Source organism: Chinchilla lanigera, unplaced genomic scaffold, assembly GCF_000276665.1.
Source record: "Chinchilla lanigera isolate Chin_1 unplaced genomic scaffold, ChiLan1.0 scaffold00095, whole genome shotgun sequence".
Classification (NCBI taxonomy): domain Eukaryota; kingdom Metazoa; phylum Chordata; class Mammalia; order Rodentia; family Chinchillidae; genus Chinchilla; species Chinchilla lanigera.
Genome location: NW_004955496.1, coordinates 3,261,533 through 3,281,952, shown reverse-complemented (window position 1 = coordinate 3,281,952; position 20,420 = coordinate 3,261,533). Strand labels below are relative to the sequence as shown.

The window sequence follows — 20,420 nt, the reverse complement described above, 5'->3', positions numbered from 1 at the left end:
TGTGTGGCTGTGGGCTACAGTTGATGTTCCATGCAATGTACCAATTTCTAAGAGTTTGGCCAGATGAGTGTTTCTGAGATGAGAAATAGAATTTAGGATAATTTATTTGTTCATCTAGAGGACAGTATGCCCTTGGGACAAATGTGATGACATGCTGTCTTGTCCTGACTGTAAGAGATTTCTGAGACAGTAGAACTGGCTGCTTAGTAATCTTAATGAGAAACACAAGAGCTGTGACAAGGACTGGCAGAAAAAGGCAGGAAGGATTTACAAGTCACTGCACTGATCTTTTGTGACTGTAGAGGCAAATATAATTCTGAACGTCAACTTTTGCTTTATTTCTTACTGTGTTATCCCCTTAGCTGAGACAAATGTTTTATGTGTCCAGATCTTTTACATTTTACTCACTGAAGTTTATTTTCTTAGTATTACTACATTAAGTATAAAACACTTTGTAATTTTCCTCACAGATGTAAAATCAGCAGCAGGGCTGAGCCAAGAAGGTGAGCATAAGGTCAGTAACCGTTTTACACCCTGTCATGGGGACTCGTGAGGAGGAACAGGTCAGTCATTTAGGAATTAGTTCAGTGTCTTACAGGATCTAAGTTTTCTGCTGCTACAAAAAACTACGATGACCTGGGTATATATATAGAAAATGCATGTATTTTGAACAGTCCTGAGGTGGGGATGTCCAGGACCAAGGGGTCACATTTGGCAAGGGCCTCTGTGCTGCATCACAATGTGGCAAAAGGACAAAAGACACACAGGACAGAGCCCTGGGCAATGTCCCCTTCCCTCAGGAGCCTACATGGTGACAGGGTGACAGAGGTGATTTCAGCATGAGACTTGGCGGGAGGGGACATTTAAATCATAGCTATTGGAATATGGTAATTATGCCATTATAAAAGGTGAGAGTTTATAAGAATAACCTTCATATGGCCTTGGCTTTTGGATCCTATTTGTTTTACTGGTAACTATTCCAGTGGTGTTTGGGACAATGTGTAGTATGGCGTACCTCAGTCTGTCCAGGAAGGGGGTTAGAATAACCTCTAACCACACTGTTTCTATTTTCCTTGCAGCCAATCTTCAGGGTTAGGAAATGTGAGAGTGTAAAGATTGTCTTGTGTTATATGAGGAGATATATAACTAACTATAGTGGGCTAACTGTGTTTTTTTAAAATAGTCTCTCCCTATAATTGCTACTTCCATTTCACCTCTTCCCATTCTTTTTCTCCTTTTAAAAAAATTAACAAATCTATAAAAAGAGACAAGAATGGTATAATGTACCCCTAGGTTCTCAATAACCAGCTTCCACATTTCTAACTTATAGTCAACTTATCTCACTCGTCGTTCCCACGTACTCCTCATCCTTGCACTGTTTTGATGCAGACCCTAGGTACTGTTCAGCTAATATATAAATATGTGTTTTTGGAATAAAAAGATTTAAAAATATATAACCACAGTATTATCACACCTGGAAAAAATAATAATCCCTTAATATAATCAAACATCTACTAAGTGTCCATGTCTCCAATTAGTTCATAGCTCCTAAATGTCATCCATCCATCCACCCACTCACACACCCACCCATATTTAAATTTACTGTATCTGAATCAGGATCCAAACAAAGCCACACATGGGGACTGATGGGTGTCTCTTATGTCTCCCTGAATCTGTAAGTTTGTTTTCTTTTTTATTTTTAACATGAAGTCTATTCTCTTTCAAATTCTCCAGTCAGATTTTTGTCACTATCCCTCTCCCACAATGCTTTTATCAAGCCAGTAATAATTTCCACATTGTCCTATGGCTAAGTTTTAGTATTCAATCTGACTTGGCCCATCATTATCATTTGATGATTTTTCTCTACCATTGTGTCATGTAGTCTTGATTTCCAAAACACAATCAGAGTGTGACCACTTCCCACCCCCTGTACTTACTGTGTTATTCACTGCCATGCTAGCCCAGGTAAGAAAAACCTGCTGTTTTTACCTAGATTCTTGCCAACAGATTCCTAACTGGCCTCCCTGGCTTCCCTTCCTGCCCCTCTGATTTGATTCTCGTACAGTGAGACCACTCCTTTTAAAATACACCTTAGATGCAGATTATACTACCTTTTCTTCTCAAAGCACTTAAACTCTTATTTTATTCTGAATATAATCTAAAGTCTTTGAATGTGCCAAGCCCTTCCCCACACCCTGTTTTCAACCTCTCTGACCCCATTCCCGAGTCCAAGGCGTCACCTCTTATTTAGGTTAGTGCAGTAACATCTCAGTGCTGAGTCTTCACTCACCTCAGCAGCCACACGGGCCCGAAGCTCGCTGTTCGTTACCATGCAGAGCCCTGAAAGGTTCGCCATCACTGCCCTGTAGGCTTTCTCCACATGGCAACCAAAATGATTCTTTTAAAATGACATCCAGTGATCTGAACCTTTTGTCACACATCTCCCTGTGGCTTTTCCATCTCACTAGGAATAAGTCCTTCACTAACTACCCTGTAAAGAAAAGAAGATACAGCACTCTCTTCCCTCACTCTGCCTTTTCATTTGAGCACTTACAGTCCCCTGATATATGTGTTACTGACCATCTTTCCCTGAGGATAGCAAGTGTCATGAAAGTAGTCTTTAGTTTACTTATCGTTCCTGCGATGCTCAGAAGAATGCTGAGTATATAGCATTTGCTCTAATAAGTCTTGGGCAATAATTCATGTTTAATAGTAGTTTATACTGTCAAAGAATTCTTCCAGTAACGGCTACATGCAAAGGTTTTAAAAAGGTAAAGAGAAAAAGTTTGCTTGAAAACAATTCTTATTTCTAAAAGAGAACGCTGGCTCTGTTAGAGGAAGGTCGTCATCTATTACCAGCTATGACTATCAGGTATCAGGCGCCCTAATAAGTCTTGTGGTACATTTTGCTATGATCTGTGTTACTGGGACCTGAATTTCGGTAATAATCATCTATCACCTTCTGTTTACAGCAGACAACTGAGAACAGTAAATCTGCCCTGTGTTCAAGCCCCGATCATGTTCCACAAAATGTCTTGCACTTTGAGAGGAATGTGTACAATAAAAACCCAGAGCTGTGATGGATCCCAGCCAAGTTCCAACCTCTGTAGGTCAGGCAAGAGGGCAGCTACGGTTAGTTTCTTATTGAGCTACAGACATTCCTGTGGCGAGGAGTAATTAAATGGTGGGCTGGGGAGGTGGGAGGGTGTGAAGAATAACACACACTGACACAAGACCACTTTTACCCTGTGTCAGGTCCTGAGCATGAGCATCACAGATCTCAAGATTCAGAGGATGACTTGGAAGTTCTTTTAAAAATGAACTGAGCTCCCTTTCTTTTTAAAACCTACTCATAACGTAAACATAACTTCTAGTAAACACATTGAAAAACAGATTGTCAAAATCTGAATTAGTTGTTTTATCATCATCCTCATCACTACAACTCCTACAATATTTTTTACTTCATAAAATTTAAGAAAAGATAGTGTAGGGGCTCAATGAGATAAGTTTTAGTTCTTAGGCTATCCATTATTAAACAAACCAGAGGTATGGAGACGGATTTTCATCATTACCTTCACCTTAATAATACTGTCCGGTATGGTCAAGGTACAGTAATATTCAAAATATTTCCTTATAATCTGATATACAGCCATAGACTAAAACACTTGCTGACAAGCAAGGCAAAGAAAGTCAGGAAGAAAGCCAAGTTTAACCACGACCTGTGCTTACAGATGTAACAAATCAAGAAAGAATTCCTTGCATACTTAGAACTGATAAGCCATTTGCTGCTCATTCTTTATCTACATGCTAGAAGTATAACTATACAGACACCTTTTAAGTTGCTTAACAGGTAAAAGACTTCATAGCAAGTGTGTTAAAAGTATCCCATTAATCTGAAGACATACGTAGATACTATCTGGTGGTGCGAGTTTACTGTAGGGACGGTACGTATACTCTACTGGTTGAAAGTGCTTCAGGAGTCATTTAATCTCTTTTGCGTGCATACTTATAGTAGGATGATCTCTGTGAGACCAAACGTTAATGTGAGAGACAGCTAAAGAGAAAGGGGTCTTATGGACTGAAAGTTTGTATTCTCCACAAATTAGTATGTTGAAATCTTAAAACCAAGGTGATAGCAGCTTTGGAGATAATGTGTACACATTTACTGTGGAACTGGGAATCAAACCCATGGCCTTATGCATGCTAGGCAACTACTCTACCACTGAGTATACCTCTAGCCCTAGCACTTTTATGAAAGATTCCAGAGAATCTCCTGGTCCTTCTGCTAGGGGAGGGACAGAGAAAAGATGGCCAGCAATGAATCAGAAAGCAGGCTCTTACCAGATATGAAATCAGCAGTATCTTGGACTTCTCCACCTCCAGAACTGTTTAGTTTGATAAGCCAAACCAAAATGTGAGAAAAAAATCTCTATTGCTTTAAGCCCCTAATCTATGATATTTTGTTACAGTGAACTGTAGAGCATAGGACAAAGGGACTGCTTAAAGGTAAAGTGACTGCCGATTACCACAATACTGTAAGATGTGGTTTAATTTGGTTAAGGGATCCAGAAAGTAATGAGACAGGAGAAGAGAGGTAGATTATTACAGCACAGATTAACATTCAACCTAACATTAAAAGATTAAATAACCTTGGCATGCCATGTTTTGTAGATGAACACAATTGGACTATTTTTGTTTTAAAATACTGCTAACATGGCATGCCTTGTTACTATGAGTCTGATAATTTTCACATGAAAGCAGACGTCAGATTGTAAGTTTCAGTCTTATATTTCAGACATAAAAGGATCAGCCACTCACACCACTTAGTCACAGAATATCCACAAATATCATCTCTCATCTAGGTTTTTTGATTCAGACATTTAGAAATGCATATATGCGTGTTTTTCCTAGTTTTGGGGGGTTTGCTTTGTTTTGTTTTAAAGAAAAAAACAATAGCCCACATGACTGTAACTAGATATCATGTTCAGATGAATATCTGTTATAATGACAAAAGAAAGGCATTGATTTTATTCCAAGAATGTAAGATTTTAAGGAAAGAGGAGACAAGGCAAGCTGAGAAGATTCTTTCAACTTCCTTCTTACATAACCTTCACATGTGACATGCTGTCAGGGATGCAATCTTAGTAGTCTCATACCCGCAAAATATGATCTAGAGAGAGCTAATGATTTTTTTTTAATCTTTTGAGTTTTACTGACTCACACAGCAAGCAACACTACGTTTATACTTTTTTCTTAAAGAAAAAAGAAAAACACAAGTTGATATTTTGTTTTGTTCTGATCCATGGTGGCAAATTTTCCAGTCAGAGATCTATTGCTATCTTTACAATTGAGTGCTATGACATTATTTTATACAGGGGAAAAATAACAAAAGAAGACGGCAATTGTGCTATAGTACTCAGGTGTCATTCTCACCAAGCATTCCCTTCTAGAAAAGACATGGATTCATGATGGAGTTTGTCAAGCCACGACATTTAAGATTCTGACCTTAAGCTGACAGCAGGATAGTGTGGGCAATGATTGCTATGCACAGTAAAAGAAACCAAACATTTCCCCTGGGTAACATTTGGCTAACATTCAACATGAAAGTTTTCTTTGAATCTGACTTTGTTTGAGGATGTAACATTTTTCTTCTTCATATCTTTGTTGATTTGAAACACAATATGAATGTTAGACTATCTCTATTTTAATATTGTTTTAATTTCCAGACTTAAACATATTCTCTGGGATTGATTTAGTGCATTTTGGTTTTGTCAAAGGTGTCCTTTATGGGGCTTTCTGTATATATCATGTTGGCATATTTTCTATGTCTAGTGAATCTAATTCAGGTTCAGCAAATGAAGGTTTAACTTTTGTGAGTTTTGAAAAAAAAGTATTAATATCTTTGCAAGTGAGACAAAAGCGAGGCCTTGTTATGACTTCCGTTTTAAATGTGACACCATTAAGCTTTGAACTGACTTTAAGCTTGTTTGACACAAAGGTCTTCTATTCACACAGGCAATCTCTATTGGTCTGGTTTATCAGACTAAACTCAGCCACACAGCATCAAGGATCAGCACAGAGACCTGCAGCAGCAGGACACATTTCAGAGACAGGAGTCCCCTTGCTAAAGATTATCTGATTCTCCTGAGAGCTAACGTAACCTCTGTTCACAGCACATCTGGATATGCTTGGTCATACAAGATGTCACATTATCTAACCTCTATGGTAAGATAAATTGGGAGTAACTGACAATGAGATCTAGTAGGACTTAATTTAGTCCCAGAGAAGCATCTACAAGGGGCTCTAGGTTTTGTAAATAAGAAGGGGAGGTGGGGTTGAAAGGAGAAGAGCGGAATGGGAAGAAAAAGAGGTACCAAGATATATCACGTACAGGTACGAATTTTTTATGATGAATGTGATCAAACTACAAATAAACAACTTAAAAAGGCCTCTGTAGTTCTGTCTTGTCTTACTGGGAGTGGGGCACTGTTTTGATCCAGATTAAGAAATGGTAGATTCTAAAGGTTTCTTGATGTATTTAATGTGGAAGCAAGGCCAAACACAAAAAAGGGAAGTGGAATTGTAAAAAAAAAAAAAAACAAAAAAAACCATCTCAAGGCAATAAGCTGCTAATCAGTTACAGTTACAAGAGATAATTGGTGAATACATAATTTAAATGGTGTCATTTCTGGTTATAATTAGGCACTTGAATATGTCATATTTCTCAGTCTGTTCTATTTTCTTAGATGAGTTTAGACCATACATTCAATAAATTTGGTCACTGTATGGTAACTGCTTCATATCTGTATTAAAAAAGACACTCTGGTCCTAGTTTATGTGTCAGATGGGTGATACTGATGCTGCCATACACAAGAAAAGCAACACATTCTTTCTTTCCTGCTGCAGCTGAATGCCGTTGTGCTATTTGTTAAATTTAATATTGAAAACCATTTTCTTTTATTGAGATACGTTCTATTTCATTTAATATTTTCATTGGTTGGATTTTCAGACTAGTTCTTTTTACAGGTTGTAATAGAAGACATAAAGCTAGAAAACTTATAATCATTGTGTACTATACTGCAAATGAAATATTCCGAAGTCCAATGTGGATTTGACATAAAATTATAAACATTTGCAGAGATAATTTGCAAGTGTATGGACTAGAGCTAGCACACCTGCTTCCTCCAAGAACATTCAATTGTGGCTTCCTTAATCTTTCAAAATAGGACTCTGCCTGCTGTGACACAGTAATTCCAGTTTAGGAGAAAGGCTGCTACTTGCTTGGAAATCACTTCCTGTTTTAAACATCCTTAGAGGAAAAGCCAACCCTGTCAGCTTATGCAAGCTTCTCTACTACTGTCTGACCAAGAAGTGAAGGGTAGAGAGTAAGTGGTGGGACAGGCCCAATCTATCAGACCCTAGAACCTCTGGGATGCGACCATCTCTGTTTTTAGATTCCACATCTGAGTGCTCTCATGCAGTATTTGTCTTTCTGTGGCTGGTTTGTTTCACTGAATATGATCTCCAGTATCATCCATACTGTCATAAATGACAGGATTCCATTTTTATAGAAAAGTACTCAATCATGTAATGTACCATATTTTCTCTCTATTCATCAATTGGTGAACACTTACGTTCTTTCTGTTTCTTCACTGTAGCGAATGGTATACGAGCATGGGCATGCAGATGTCTTAGATATACTGATTTTATCTTCTTTGGTATACAATCCAGGAGTGTAGCTGCTGGATCATATGGTAGGTATACATTTAGTTTTTTTGAGGAACCTCCAGTGTTTTCCACAATGGCAGTACTAATTTACATTCACACCAATAGTGCAAGGACTCCCTTTTCTCCACAGCCTTCCCAACACTTGTTATCCTTAGTCTTTTGATAATAGCTATTCTTACTGAGGTAAGATAACGTCTCATTGTCGTTTTGGCTTGCGCTTACCTGATGGTTAGTGATGCTGAACATTTTTCCATAATCATATTGGGCATTAGCGTGTCATCTTTTTAGAAATGTCTGCTTAGGTCTATTGTAAAATTTTCCATCAAGTTATTTTGTTACTAAGATTTTGGTATTCTGTGTATCTTCAGAATATTTACCCCCATCAGATGTATAGTTTGCAAATAGATTTTCACATTCTGTAGGCTGTCTCCACTCTGTTGTTTCATTTGATAAACAGAAGATTTTTAATTTTATATAATCCTACGTCTATTTTTGCTTTGCTTCTTGCATTTTGGTCTCTGATCCAAAAAATCTTTGTCCATTCTAATGTACTCAAATGTTTCCTCTGCTTTTCACTTAGTGGTTTCAGAGTTTTATGTGTTATATTTAAGACCACAATCTATTTTGAGTTGATTTTTATATGTATAGAGAGATAAGAGTCTAGTTTTATTCTTATGCATGTGGATACCCAATTTTCCAAACACCATTTATTGAAAAGACTGTCCTTTCTTTTGTGCATTTCTTTTAGTTCTATGAAGAATGTCATTGGTATTTTGATAGGGATTGCATGGAATCTGTAGACTGCTTCGGGCAGTAGAGACATCTTAGCAATGTTGATTTTTCCAATCTATCATAATGTTCTTTGTAAAGGTCTTTCAACTTTGATTAAATTTATTCCTAGGTTTTCCTTTTTGTGAGGCTACTGTAAATGGGATTGCATTATGATTTCTAGTTCAGTAATTTGCTATTGGGGTATAACAACATGATTGATTTCTATGTGTTGATTTTGTATCCTGCAAGTTTACTGAATGAATTTATTAGTTTATTAGTTTGGGGTAGAGTTCTTTGGATTTTCTATATAAGACCATGTCAGTTACAAACATTGACAATTTGATTTCTTTTTTCCCAAATTTGGATACCTTTTCATTCACACTCTTGCTGGATTTCTCTGGCTTAAAGCACTATATTGAATAAAAGTGGTAAAAGTAGGCATCCTTGTTTTTTTTGTTCCAGATCTTGGACAGGATGTATTCAGCTTTTCCCTATTCAGTATAATGCTATCCATTAGCTTATTATTAATGGCTTCTTTTGTGTTTACTGTGAAAGGATGCTGAATTTACCAAATGCTTTTTCTGTAGCTGTTGAGATGATCATACACTTCTGTCTTTCATTCTGTTATGTGGTATACTGCATTTGCTGATTTGCCAATACTGAACCACACTTACATCCTGGTAGGAATCCCACTTAATTATTGTCTTAGTTACTTTCTTTGTTGCTGTAACAAAATACCTGACACTCATAGGTAAAAGGAGAAAAGGTTTATTTTGGCTTACAGTTTGTAGAGATTTCAGTCCATAGTTAGCTGGCTCCAAGGCACGGGGGAAGAGGGGCATAGCAGAGGAGAAATAGTCCATAGCAGGGCAGGTGGAAAACAGCAGCAGCAGCAGCAGCAAGCTTCTTTTCCCCTTTTATCCCATCTGGGCTACAAGCTTTTTGCATGGTGCCACCCAAACCCAGTGTGGGCCTTCCCACTATCCATACCCAGAACTATGCTAAGGCAGAGGACTAATTTAGTTATCACATCCTTAATCCATATTCACAATCTTCAATCACAAACCCTGGATCCAGCCATCTCTGAAAAGCCCCACCTCTGAGCATATGAGACTTTGGGGGTACATCAAGATACAAGCCATAACAATTATAGTGCATAATCTTTTGAATATGGTGTGCTAGATTTAGTTTGCTAATATTTTGTGAGCATGTTTTCATCTATACCCTTCAAGTATATTTACCTTTGTTTACTTTTTTGGTTATAGTTATCTTGATCTGGTTTTGATGTCAGGAATGCTGGCCTTACAGAATGCGTAGGGAAGAATTCCTTTCCCTTTTTTAGTTTTAGAATAACTTCAGGAGACTTGGCATTAGTTTTGTAAAGTAAATATGATTCAGCATTGAAGCTATTTGGTCCGGGGCATTTCCATGATGGGAGACTATACAACCAATTCAATCTTGTTACTTGTTACCAGTTTATTTAAGTTGTGTATTTCTTCATGATTCAGTACGGTAAGCTGTTTATACACAGGAATTTGTCTATTTCTTTCAGATTATCAAATTTATTGGGATATAGTTGATCACAATAATTTCTAATGATCCTTGTATTTTCGTGATGTCAGTTGTATGTCTTCCTTTTCATTTTTGGTTTTTCTCTTTTTCTTAGTCTAGCTAACAGTTTCTCTAGTTTATCTTCTTGAAGAATTAGCTTTTTCTTTTATTGATCATTTGTCTTCTGTAAATTATTCATTATTTCTGCGCTAGTCTCTATTGATTTTTTCCTTCTATTAATTTTGGATTTGGTTCATTCTTGTTTTATCTAGTTCCTTGAGATTTAGTAATAGGTTGTTTGATATCTAGTAATTTACTCTAATATATATGTGTGTGTGTATGTATACACACATATATATTTTTTATATGATTATTTGTGATATAGGCATTGTTATAAACTTGTCCCTTAGTACTGCCTTTTGTATCCCATAGCATTTAGAATATTGTCTCCATTTTCCTTTTGTCTCAAGAAATTTTTAAATTTCCTCCTGAATTTTTTCCTTCAAAAAGTAAGCTGATTGTTCAAAAGTAAGTTGCTTATCTTCCATATATTTGTATAGCTTTCAAAGTTTTTCTTGCTAATGATTTCTAGTTGTATTGCACTATGACCAGAAAAGATACTTGATATGATCTTTCAAAAGATACCTTTAACATTTTGCTAGACTAGTTTATAGCCTTTCACATGATCTTTCAGGAGCACATTCCATGCGCTGAACAGAAAAATGTGTATTCAGCAGCTGTTGGATGGAACATTCAGTAGGTATCTCTTAGCTCCATTTCTTTTAGGGTGTAATTTAATTTTGCTGTTTGTTGATTTTCTGTCAGGATAATTGGTCCATTGCTTAAAGTGGGATATTATAGTCCCTGACTATTATTGTATTGGCCTATTTCTCACTTTAGGTCTTCTCATATTTGCTTTATATATCTGGTATTTTTGCTTTATATATCTGGTATCAGGTCTGTGTATATTTAGAATTGTTACTTTCTTTTGCTGAATTGAACCCTATATCCTTATATAATGATCTTCCTTCTCTCTTTTTACTCCTTTATCCTTAAAGTCTATTTTATTTGATATAGGTTTGGCTAGTTGTGCTTTCTTTTGGATTCCATTTGCATGGACTATCTTATTCTACTCCTTACCTTTTATTCTATGCTTCTGTTTGGAGGTGAAATGGATTTCTTGTAATCAACATATGGTTTCTTTTTATCATTTTAGTTATTCTATGACTTTTAACTGGAGAATTTAGTCCACATAAACTCAAGGTAATTGTAGATATACAAATTCTTATGATAGCCATTTTATAACTTGTATTCTAGTCTGCTGTAGTTCTTTCTCTCTCCCTTAGTTTTCTTTTGTTGTTATGTGATTTACTTTAGTAGTATGTTTTCTTATTTTTAAACTATTACTAAATTTGTGCTGTATTATGGTATTTACCATAATTTGATTATAAAAATCTAATTTTGAAATGATAGCAACTGAACATGATTGTAAAGGTAAGTATAGACACAAACAAAAAGGAACTAGAGAAAATACAGTAATAAGAAAACTCTGTACTTTGTTTACATTCCTCCTTACATCTGTTTTTGATATCACACTCTATCTCCTTCAATACTCTCATCCTTTTAACATAAAGTAGTTATTCTTTTTAATAATTTTAGTTTTTAGTCTTAAAAAGTTAAGGCTGACTTATGTATCATGCTCATATTAGAACACCTTGAATTTTTTTGTGTAATTATTCTTAGCAGTGAATTTTATATCTTCTTACTCATATCTTTTTCTCAGTTTGAGTAACTTACATCAATAATTTAAAACTCTCACTTTTTGTTTGTTTAGGAATGTCTTTATTTCCCCTTCATTTGCAAAGGATAGCTTTGCTGGATACAGTACTCTTCATTGATAGTTACTCCTTCAGTACTGTGAAAACTTCATGCCAGTCTCTCCTGGCTTATAAGGTATCTGCTGTGAAGTGGGCTTTCAGTCAAATTGGACACACTCATGTGCTATTTGTTTCTTTTAATCTTCATCGTTCACCTTTGAGAACTTGACCATAAGATGGCTTGGAGTGCATACTTGTTGAATTACATTTGACTGCTTACCTTTGACTTTCTTGTATTTAGGTATTTGTATCCTCTGGGTTGGGGAAATTTTCTGTTATTATTTCCTTGAGTAAGCTTTGGCATTCTCAATTTTTTCCTGAACCCCAATAACCTGAATATTTCAAATCTGTTCCAAAATTTCTGTAAGCTTTCTTCATTCTTTTTTACTCCTTTTCTTTTTTCTCCATTGGTTGAGTGTTTTCAAATAGCCTGTCTTCAAGCCCACAAATTCTTCTGTTTAATCTACCCTGCTATTGCTATCTTCTAAATCAGGAGTTTTAAATTCTCTGACAGTTCTCTCACACTGATTGCTATTTGGCACCTTATTTTGAGTATTAAGTGAGGTCACAGTTTTCTCAGAGCTCTTAATGTTTGTTGGCATCTAACACGTTCTTGGTGTTGAAGGATTAGCTGTTTAGTTCAATCTTCCAAATCTGTCTTTGTTTGTGCCTTCATTTCCAAAATTCTAAGCAGGATGCTTATTTTAGTGAGCCTGTACTCACTGCCACTCTTTCAGCTCTGGATGCCTGTCAGGTCCAGATGTGCTGGGAGTCTATCTATGTGCTGTCACTGATTCAGTACTAGAGGGCAGTCCAAGCTCAGGTTGGTGTACTGTTCAGAATCAACCAGGAGAGCACTAAGTGCAGTTTGTTCCCACAGACTTCTCCCTGGGGCTGGATACATCTAGATGCCTGCCTATGACCAGGCAGTATGGGATTCTGCTCAGCTCTAGGCAGTGTCAAAATGAAGGGACCAGCCCCATGCTCCTGTCATGGCTGTGGTCACCTGTGTCACAGCCTGCCAAGACAAGCACAGTACCGAGAAGGGGTAGGACCAAGGCCCATACTACTATGGACTACCTGTTGCTGAGGTGCATTTATGGCCTGAGACTGCTGCAGTCAGCAAAGGTGATGCTAGCTGCGAGAGAAGTTCAGTAACAGGCTGCATACCTTCTCTGGACACTGGAGCAGTTCAGAAGCTCCACCTGTGGCAAGTCTTGGGGCTGGGGTCTTTAGGCTCTGCCCGGTGTTACAATTGTGAGTTTATTACTCCATCCTACCCTCAGCGAGTGAGGCCTTGCACCTTGCTGTGCTGAAGTGAAGGTGATTAAGCCAATCACATGGCAACTTGGGCTGATGATTGGTCATGCCTGAATCTCACAGTCAAGGGGGTCCATGGAAGCTCATGCCACAGTTCACAGAGATGCAGGCTGCACATGCTACATATGAGTGCATGTCGCTGGAACATATGTATCTGTTGGGTGCTGGGGCAGTTCTAGAGCCCTGTCTGTGAGCTCTGACCTGCTATGTTGCCTGGAGTCGGTGGTGGAGATAATACCTTGGACACCACACTGACACTACATAGTCACACTTGAGTTTAAGAGCTCCAGGGACCTGTACTGTCTAGGAAGAGGGTGTCCAGGACCCTCTCAAAGGGTGGAGATAATGCAGGCTGAATCTCAAGTCTGTCCTGCTGGCACACAGCTCTCTGCCTGATGTCTCTGTGACCAATGACCAATGACCTGTGTAGGAAGCCTTCATTTCTGAGAGCTGCTATGCTTCCCTGGGGTAGGCCTGGCACTGAGCTCTAAGACAAAGCTCTGTGGTAGCTTTCATGTGTCCAGTGAGTGGAGTCTTGCTCCTGCTCTACCACCCAAGGTTATGGGAGGAGCAATGGAGGTGGTCAGCTGCCTGGCCTACTTCAGATTCAATAGTTCAGTCTGCAGCAATTAGTCTTGTATTATAGGTCCAGTGCTTTACCCAGCACTGGTTTTCCTATGGTGAGCATGGTCCTAGGTTTAAGTCTAAAGACACTCTCCTCCCAAACAGGAGGTTTATTTCAGGTCCTGCTTTTATATTATGGGGAAAACTACTGTATTCTGTGAAAAGTCAGAATATCTTTTAAAAAAAGAGATATGGCAGCATTCAGATTCAAAGGACTCCAGTGCACACTGAATTAAGACAATGGCCTGTAGCATCATACAGATTTATTTCAACCTTGGCTTGAACACAGGCAAACTTGATAAGCTTTGGATCCATGTTTTAAGGTTCAAATCTAGGGTTGTAAAAAGTGTAGAATGATTCCTCCCTCCTGAAAATATTATGAAGACTAAAATGAGATAACTATAGTATAGTATTATAGTATACCACAGTGTCTGGCATGTAAAGACTAATCTATAATTGGGTCTATGATAGCTGACTTCTTACTATGGCTGTATATTACTAGGAACCTAGAAATATGTAACTTCCAATAGTATTTCTCTGGAAAGACTGTACTGATATGTACTCTCATTGAAAACTGACATTTTTCATTGGAACAATATATATGGCAATATTGATTAGGGTACCAGCAGTAGTATAGTGGTAGTAGTAAAATAATAATTTAACATACATAGAATTAATATGGCTACTATAACTATAAAAATGTTCTCACTGACTTGAAATTACAGTGGTCAGTTACTGTACTGACTTTCTCTGAAACAGGTGTATTTAGATGGTTCTGTTAGATACTAGATAGAATTATGTAAGGGGGTGTTTTATGACATAACTAATACTCAGATACTTCTTTAATACAATCAGTCAAGCTTCATCATCAAGATTGATCTTCATTTAGCATCCAAAGCAAATGCTACTATTAGCCCTGTACTTCTGAAACAAGGATTTTTGGACACTTAAGATAACTTATAGCAAAAAGTGTTCAAGTTCTCATCTGAGTACATTTTTAGTACTCACATATATGATTTGCTTAGTTTATACAGACATAAGGAAACACATGTATTAGAGTGGAGTATTCATTTCCACTCCTAATCTTCTTGGTGAGAAAGTTTTCCTACACACATTTCTGACCCTGTTTAGTCCTTTTTGTCACTCTACTCTGGGAAGTAGAGGGACTCACTAAGTTTAGGAAGGTTTAGCCTTGTTCTCCTTCCTCTTGAGAAGAAGGTCTGTATTGGCTCAATACTGCTTCCCTCTAGATATGTTCTCTGTGTGTATCTAGGTTTTTTTGTTTGTCTTGGTGTTTGGTTTTCATGTTGTTATGGTCCTCAGCTTATCCTTTACTAATAAGTGGTCTTTTGGGCCTCTGTCTTATTTTTAACCTGCTTGGAATACCATGATGGAGAGCATTTTATTGTTTGAATTACATTCACAGCTGAAAGATGACATCCTCCCCAACTTTTCCTTAATCACAAAGTGTTGAGCCTCTAGTAAGCAAAATTTCCAGATCCTACAAAATCCATCTGAGCAGCTGTCAGAGCCTATATTCTTCCCTTAGTATTGTGTTCTAACTATATCTCTGCAATTCCAAAAAGCAGTGTGGAACACCCTCTCCCCTATTAAAAGCACATTAATCTGCTTTTCATTACCGTGCTACAGGCTAATTTTATAAGAAAAAGAGGTTTAATTAGCTCACAGTTCTGGTGGATGGCAGGAGTGTACAAGAGAGGTCAGATCTTGATCAAGAAGTCAGAAAGAGATTGGGACCTACAGTCCCTTCCAAAGGCACTCACTCAAGGATCTAATGGCCTCCCAAAGGCCTCACCTTTTAAAGGTCTCACCTTGCAAAATCACCTGAGGCCAAGCTCCCAAACATAAACCTTGACAAAACAACACCCAAATCGTAGCAGATATCATTTGGAATTTTCTAAGCTTAGTACCGACTCTGGAAACTAAAAACAGGGGAGAAGGCTTGAGTGAAAGGCAGCCAAACTCTTCTATGGCAGAGTACTGGCAGATCTGGAAAGCCCATTTCATTTATGATCAACTCCTGAAGGAAGATGCCTTTTACAACCCAGACAGCAGACAGGAGAATGACTCATCATATGATAGTTACCTCAGCTGTGTGCTTCGCCACATTTCCCACAATGACAATGACCTTCCCCTTGAAGCTCTGGAGCATCGTGGCGTAAGGGCCTTGGGCGAGCTCTCCTTCTGCAGTGAATGCGGCACTGAATGGGATGTTGATGCTGCTCGAAATGTGACCCCTAATAAAACTGAGAAGACAGTTTAAGGAAAACCTTCGTGTTCTTTTTGGAGCACAGAAGAGTGTCTGACAGAAACAGAAGTAACTGATGTGCAGAGAATAAAGTGAAACACACAAAATAAAGTAAGGGCCTTGAGGTGGGTGGAGGAGAAAGGAACAAGACTAACCAGAGATGCAAAGATGTCCATCCTCATGAAATGAAGAATTATGAAAGTAATCCTGATGCAGCAGTGACAGTACTCACACGGATTGTACACTATTCATGCTTTCCAGTTCATTACTCCTCCTGGGATTAAAGCACTGAAAGTAATAAAGGCCAGTGGATAATCTCAGTCTAATTTGATACTGCAAGGCCTGTTCATTTTGGTCAAGTGCTTGCTAAATGCACTCTACTTAGAAGAATTGTTATAGGTCATGAGCACTAGCTGGCAACACTTTCATTGTTGGTTAGTCTCTCAGGTAAACTTAGCTCACATTTCCATAACTTCTAATTTTATGGTCTCTGAAGGGTGATGTTTTAATGTTTTTACACTTCAGAAGGATTGCGATAGTTTAACTGATTATTAGTTTTAATTCAGGAACCTACACATTCCCTGGCAGCTTGAACCATGGGTGGCATGCGTATGCCTGTCCCATTGGGTGGCATAGGACAGTCCTACTGGGTGATACAAACTGCACAACGGAATAGTCACGCATGTACCACTGGTGGTTCAGAGCTGTGTGGCAGCAACTTATGAATTATGGCCCCACTGTGAATGTGTTAAAGGCATCCATTTACCTAAAATATTTAGAAATGTTGTAAGATCTTAAAGAAAAAGTATGTTTCGTTAAATAACTAAAAAGCACAGAGGTGGCGGGAGCTGTGGTAAGCCCAGAAGTTCTGTTCTGCTTCCTGGGGACCAAGTCCTGGGTAGAACTTGCTGGTGCTGGGACCGTGTACAGCAACAGCTTCGCTTAGAACGAGCAGTCCAGACGAGGGGAGGTGGCGGAGCTGGGGCAGAAGGGGACCACGACCATTTCTCCCGCAGATGCCTTCGGCCTGTTGAGCAGTGATTTGAAGAAAATTCAGCAGGGAATCCATGAGGACCTGGGCTTTTCTTTGTGGGAATGAAGATCTAAAATAAATGTTGGAGAGCAAAGAAGATTCTGCTAAATTGGATGCTATGAAATAGACTGTTGGGATGACTGCAAGAGGGAAGAATGCATCTGAGCTATTTCCTGCTGTTGTAAAGAATGTGGCTAGTAAAAATATTGAGGAGATTGAAGAGGATATCAGAAAATGGAAACATATTCCTTGCTCATGGGTAGGAAGAAGCAACGTAGTGAAAATGGCCATACTCCCAAAATTGTTATACAGATTTAATGCAATCCCAATCAAAATACCATTAGAATACCTCACAGAACTATAGAAAATATTCCTAAAATTCATCTGGAACCAGAAGAGATCTAGAATAGCAAAAGCAATTCTGGGCAACAAAGGCAAGGCAGGAGGCATATAATTCCTGATTTGAATTATACCACAAAGCTACTGTGATAAAATCAGCATGGTACTGGCAAAAAAACCAGACCTGAGGATCAGTGCAACACATTAGAAGATGCAGACACAACTACATACACACTCAGCCACCTTGTCTTTGAGAAAGGGGCCAAATATGTTCACTGGAAGAAAGATGGCCTCTTCAGTAAATGGTGCTGGAAAAACAGGCTTTCTAAATGCGGAAGACTAAAACCAGACCCATGTCTATCACCATGCGCTACACTACAGTCAAAATGGATGCAAGTTCTAAATATTAAAACAGAAACACTAAATCTACTGGAAGAGAAAGTAGGTAGAAGCCTTGAAGATACAGGTGCAAGTACAGAGTTCATGAACAAAATCCAGGCTGCATGGAAAATACTTCAAAGAATCAACACCTGAGATCTTATCTTATGAAAAACTTTTGCACAGCAAAAGAAATCACCAACAGAGTGAAAAGAGAATCCACAGAGTGGGAAAAAATTTTAGCCAATTGTCCCTCAAACAAAGGACTTCTATGTAGAACATATAAGGAATTAAAAAAAAAATCAGACCCCTAATTCAAAGGCCCAATCCAAAAATGGGCATCTGAGATGAATACACACTTCTCAGATGAAGAAATACACATGGTAAATTAATATATGAAAAAGTGTTCAACATCACTGGTCATCCAAAAAATGCAAATTACAACAATACTGAGATTCCATCTCACCCCAGAAAGAATGGTTATCATCAAGCAATAAAACAATAACAACTCTGGAGAGGCTGTGGGAAAAAAGGAACCTCTCTCCACTGTTGGTGGGAGTGTAGACTGCAACAACCACTGTGGAAATCAGTGTGGATATTCCTCAAAAAACTAGGTTTAGAGGTCCCATTCGACCAGCTATTCTTCTGGGTATTTTCCCAGAAGAATTAAAAACATCATACCACAGCGATATATGCGCACCCATGTTTATAGTAGAACAAATTGTAATAGCTAAATCTTGGCAACAGCCCAAATGCCCTTCAACTGAGGAACGGATAAAAAAGATGTCATCTTTTTATACAATGGAGTACTACTTAGCTATAAAGAAGGATAAACTTGACACTTTCATAGGTAAATGGATGCAACTTGAGACCATACTCATAGTGGAATAAATCAGACTCACATGTGAAAACATCATATTGTCTTCCTGGTGTGAGAAACTGAAAGAGTAAATAAGGCCCAAAGTGTACAATAGATACTGTGATATGGGAAGAAATTGTTTAAAAGGAAAAGGGAACTAGGATGGGTGAAAGGCGAAAGGATAGTAGGGAAAAGAGAAAAAATGCAAGTCAGTTATACCATTAGTGTCTTTTCATTCATTAAAAAGGAAGGTTTGCGCTAATATCAATTGGAGAAATTTTTATGTTCATATCTTGTACCTTGAGCAGCTACTTCAAAGAAAACAACATGTAGTATTTAAGAATTGCTGTTCTCATATTATTTTGTTAGGAAATTTTGTTGTACTTTTTTTCCATAAAATAAAAAAAAGAGAAAAAAAAGCACAGCTGATCCAGGAGTAGTGGCACATGCCTAAAATTCCATCTACTTGAGAGACTGAAGCAAGAGGACTACAAGTTCAAGGCCAGCCTGGGCAACTTAGCAAGACCCTGTCTCAAAATAAAAAGGGCTGGGGATGTATCTCAGTGGCAGAACACCTGCTAGCATGTGCAAGGCTCTGTGTTTCATCCCTAGTATTGAAACAAAAAGTACAATCAAATGAATGAAAATAGGTCTGGAAATTTACAGAAGATATATTGGGACCAGGCTGTGTAAGGATTAAGTTGCTTACCACAGTTGTCTGAAAACAAGATAACACCACAACTGAGGCAGCTGAGGACACTGGCTCTTATTCCCTATTCCAGGGCAGTAAACTGCCAATCTTAAAGACAGTTCTCTCAATTAGCAAGAGTTATTGCTTAGAATGTCTTTGATTCTTTGTTTCATAAGGCCTTGCTTTGTTTCCCACCTTTATCTCAGCTTTTCCCTTCATTTTCCCTCACTCCCTCCACTTGTTTGAAATCCAATACATATGGGATATACAGAGAAGTCTTTGTAGGGAGGTGCGCAGGCATTAAAGAGAAACAATGGTCTGCCACTCCATCAGGAGAATTCAGAGAACACAGAAGAGATGAGCTCAGGTGAGCTAGAGATGAAGGCACAAGCAGGACATGCAGGGCCTACATGTTGAGGATACTGGCCTTTACTTCAAGAGCAATGAAAGTCAGGAAGTGTTTCAAGCAGAAGAGCAATGTATTAGGTTTGCATTAAGGCAACACTGTGGATGGCGGCTAGTTGAGGAGTGAATGTACAAGCCAGTTTACAGGACATCAAGGTGACATCTCTTCCCTTTCTTAAAGTTCACTTATGACTACCATGAAAGGGACGTTTATGTGTTCAATAGAGATCCCCACTTGCAACCAAAGCGTCACTTTAGGTGTATTTAAAACATGTGAGAATCAATAGAGGTTTTTTTTTTTTTGGTGCTGGGAATTGAACTCAGGACCTTGCCCTTGCCTGTCAGGTGACTGTGCCACTGAGCTATATCCCCAGCCCACAGCAGTTTTAAAAGACTATGACACAAGCAATATTTCCTCCTCAAACTTACCACTACAAAAGGGCAGAGAATCCTATTTATGGAATGACAGTTTCTCAATTGAATCAGTTTGTATACCTGTCTTCTCTCATACTATCTTTCTATCCCTCCCTCCTTCCTTCCCTCTCTCCTTCCTTTTTTGTATCTCATTAATGGAG

The 20,420-nt window shown here is 38.2% G+C and overlaps 1 protein-coding gene across 4 annotated transcripts in view; it reads right to left on the bottom strand.

The window, feature by feature from the left end:
* Positions 1–20,420, bottom strand: part of Tbck (TBC1 domain containing kinase) — a 180,029-nt gene that overhangs the window by 6,189 nt on the left and 153,420 nt on the right. For 3 of the 4 annotated variants that reach the window (XM_005406218.2, XM_005406217.2, XM_013505411.1), the window contains one exon: positions 15,979–16,138. In XM_005406218.2, the coding sequence (XP_005406275.1) occupies positions 15,979–16,138 (160 nt within the window). Of the gene's footprint in view, positions 1–14,119; positions 14,239–15,978; positions 16,139–20,420 lie in introns of those variants that run through there. The other variant, XM_013505410.1, reaches the window with a different exon arrangement.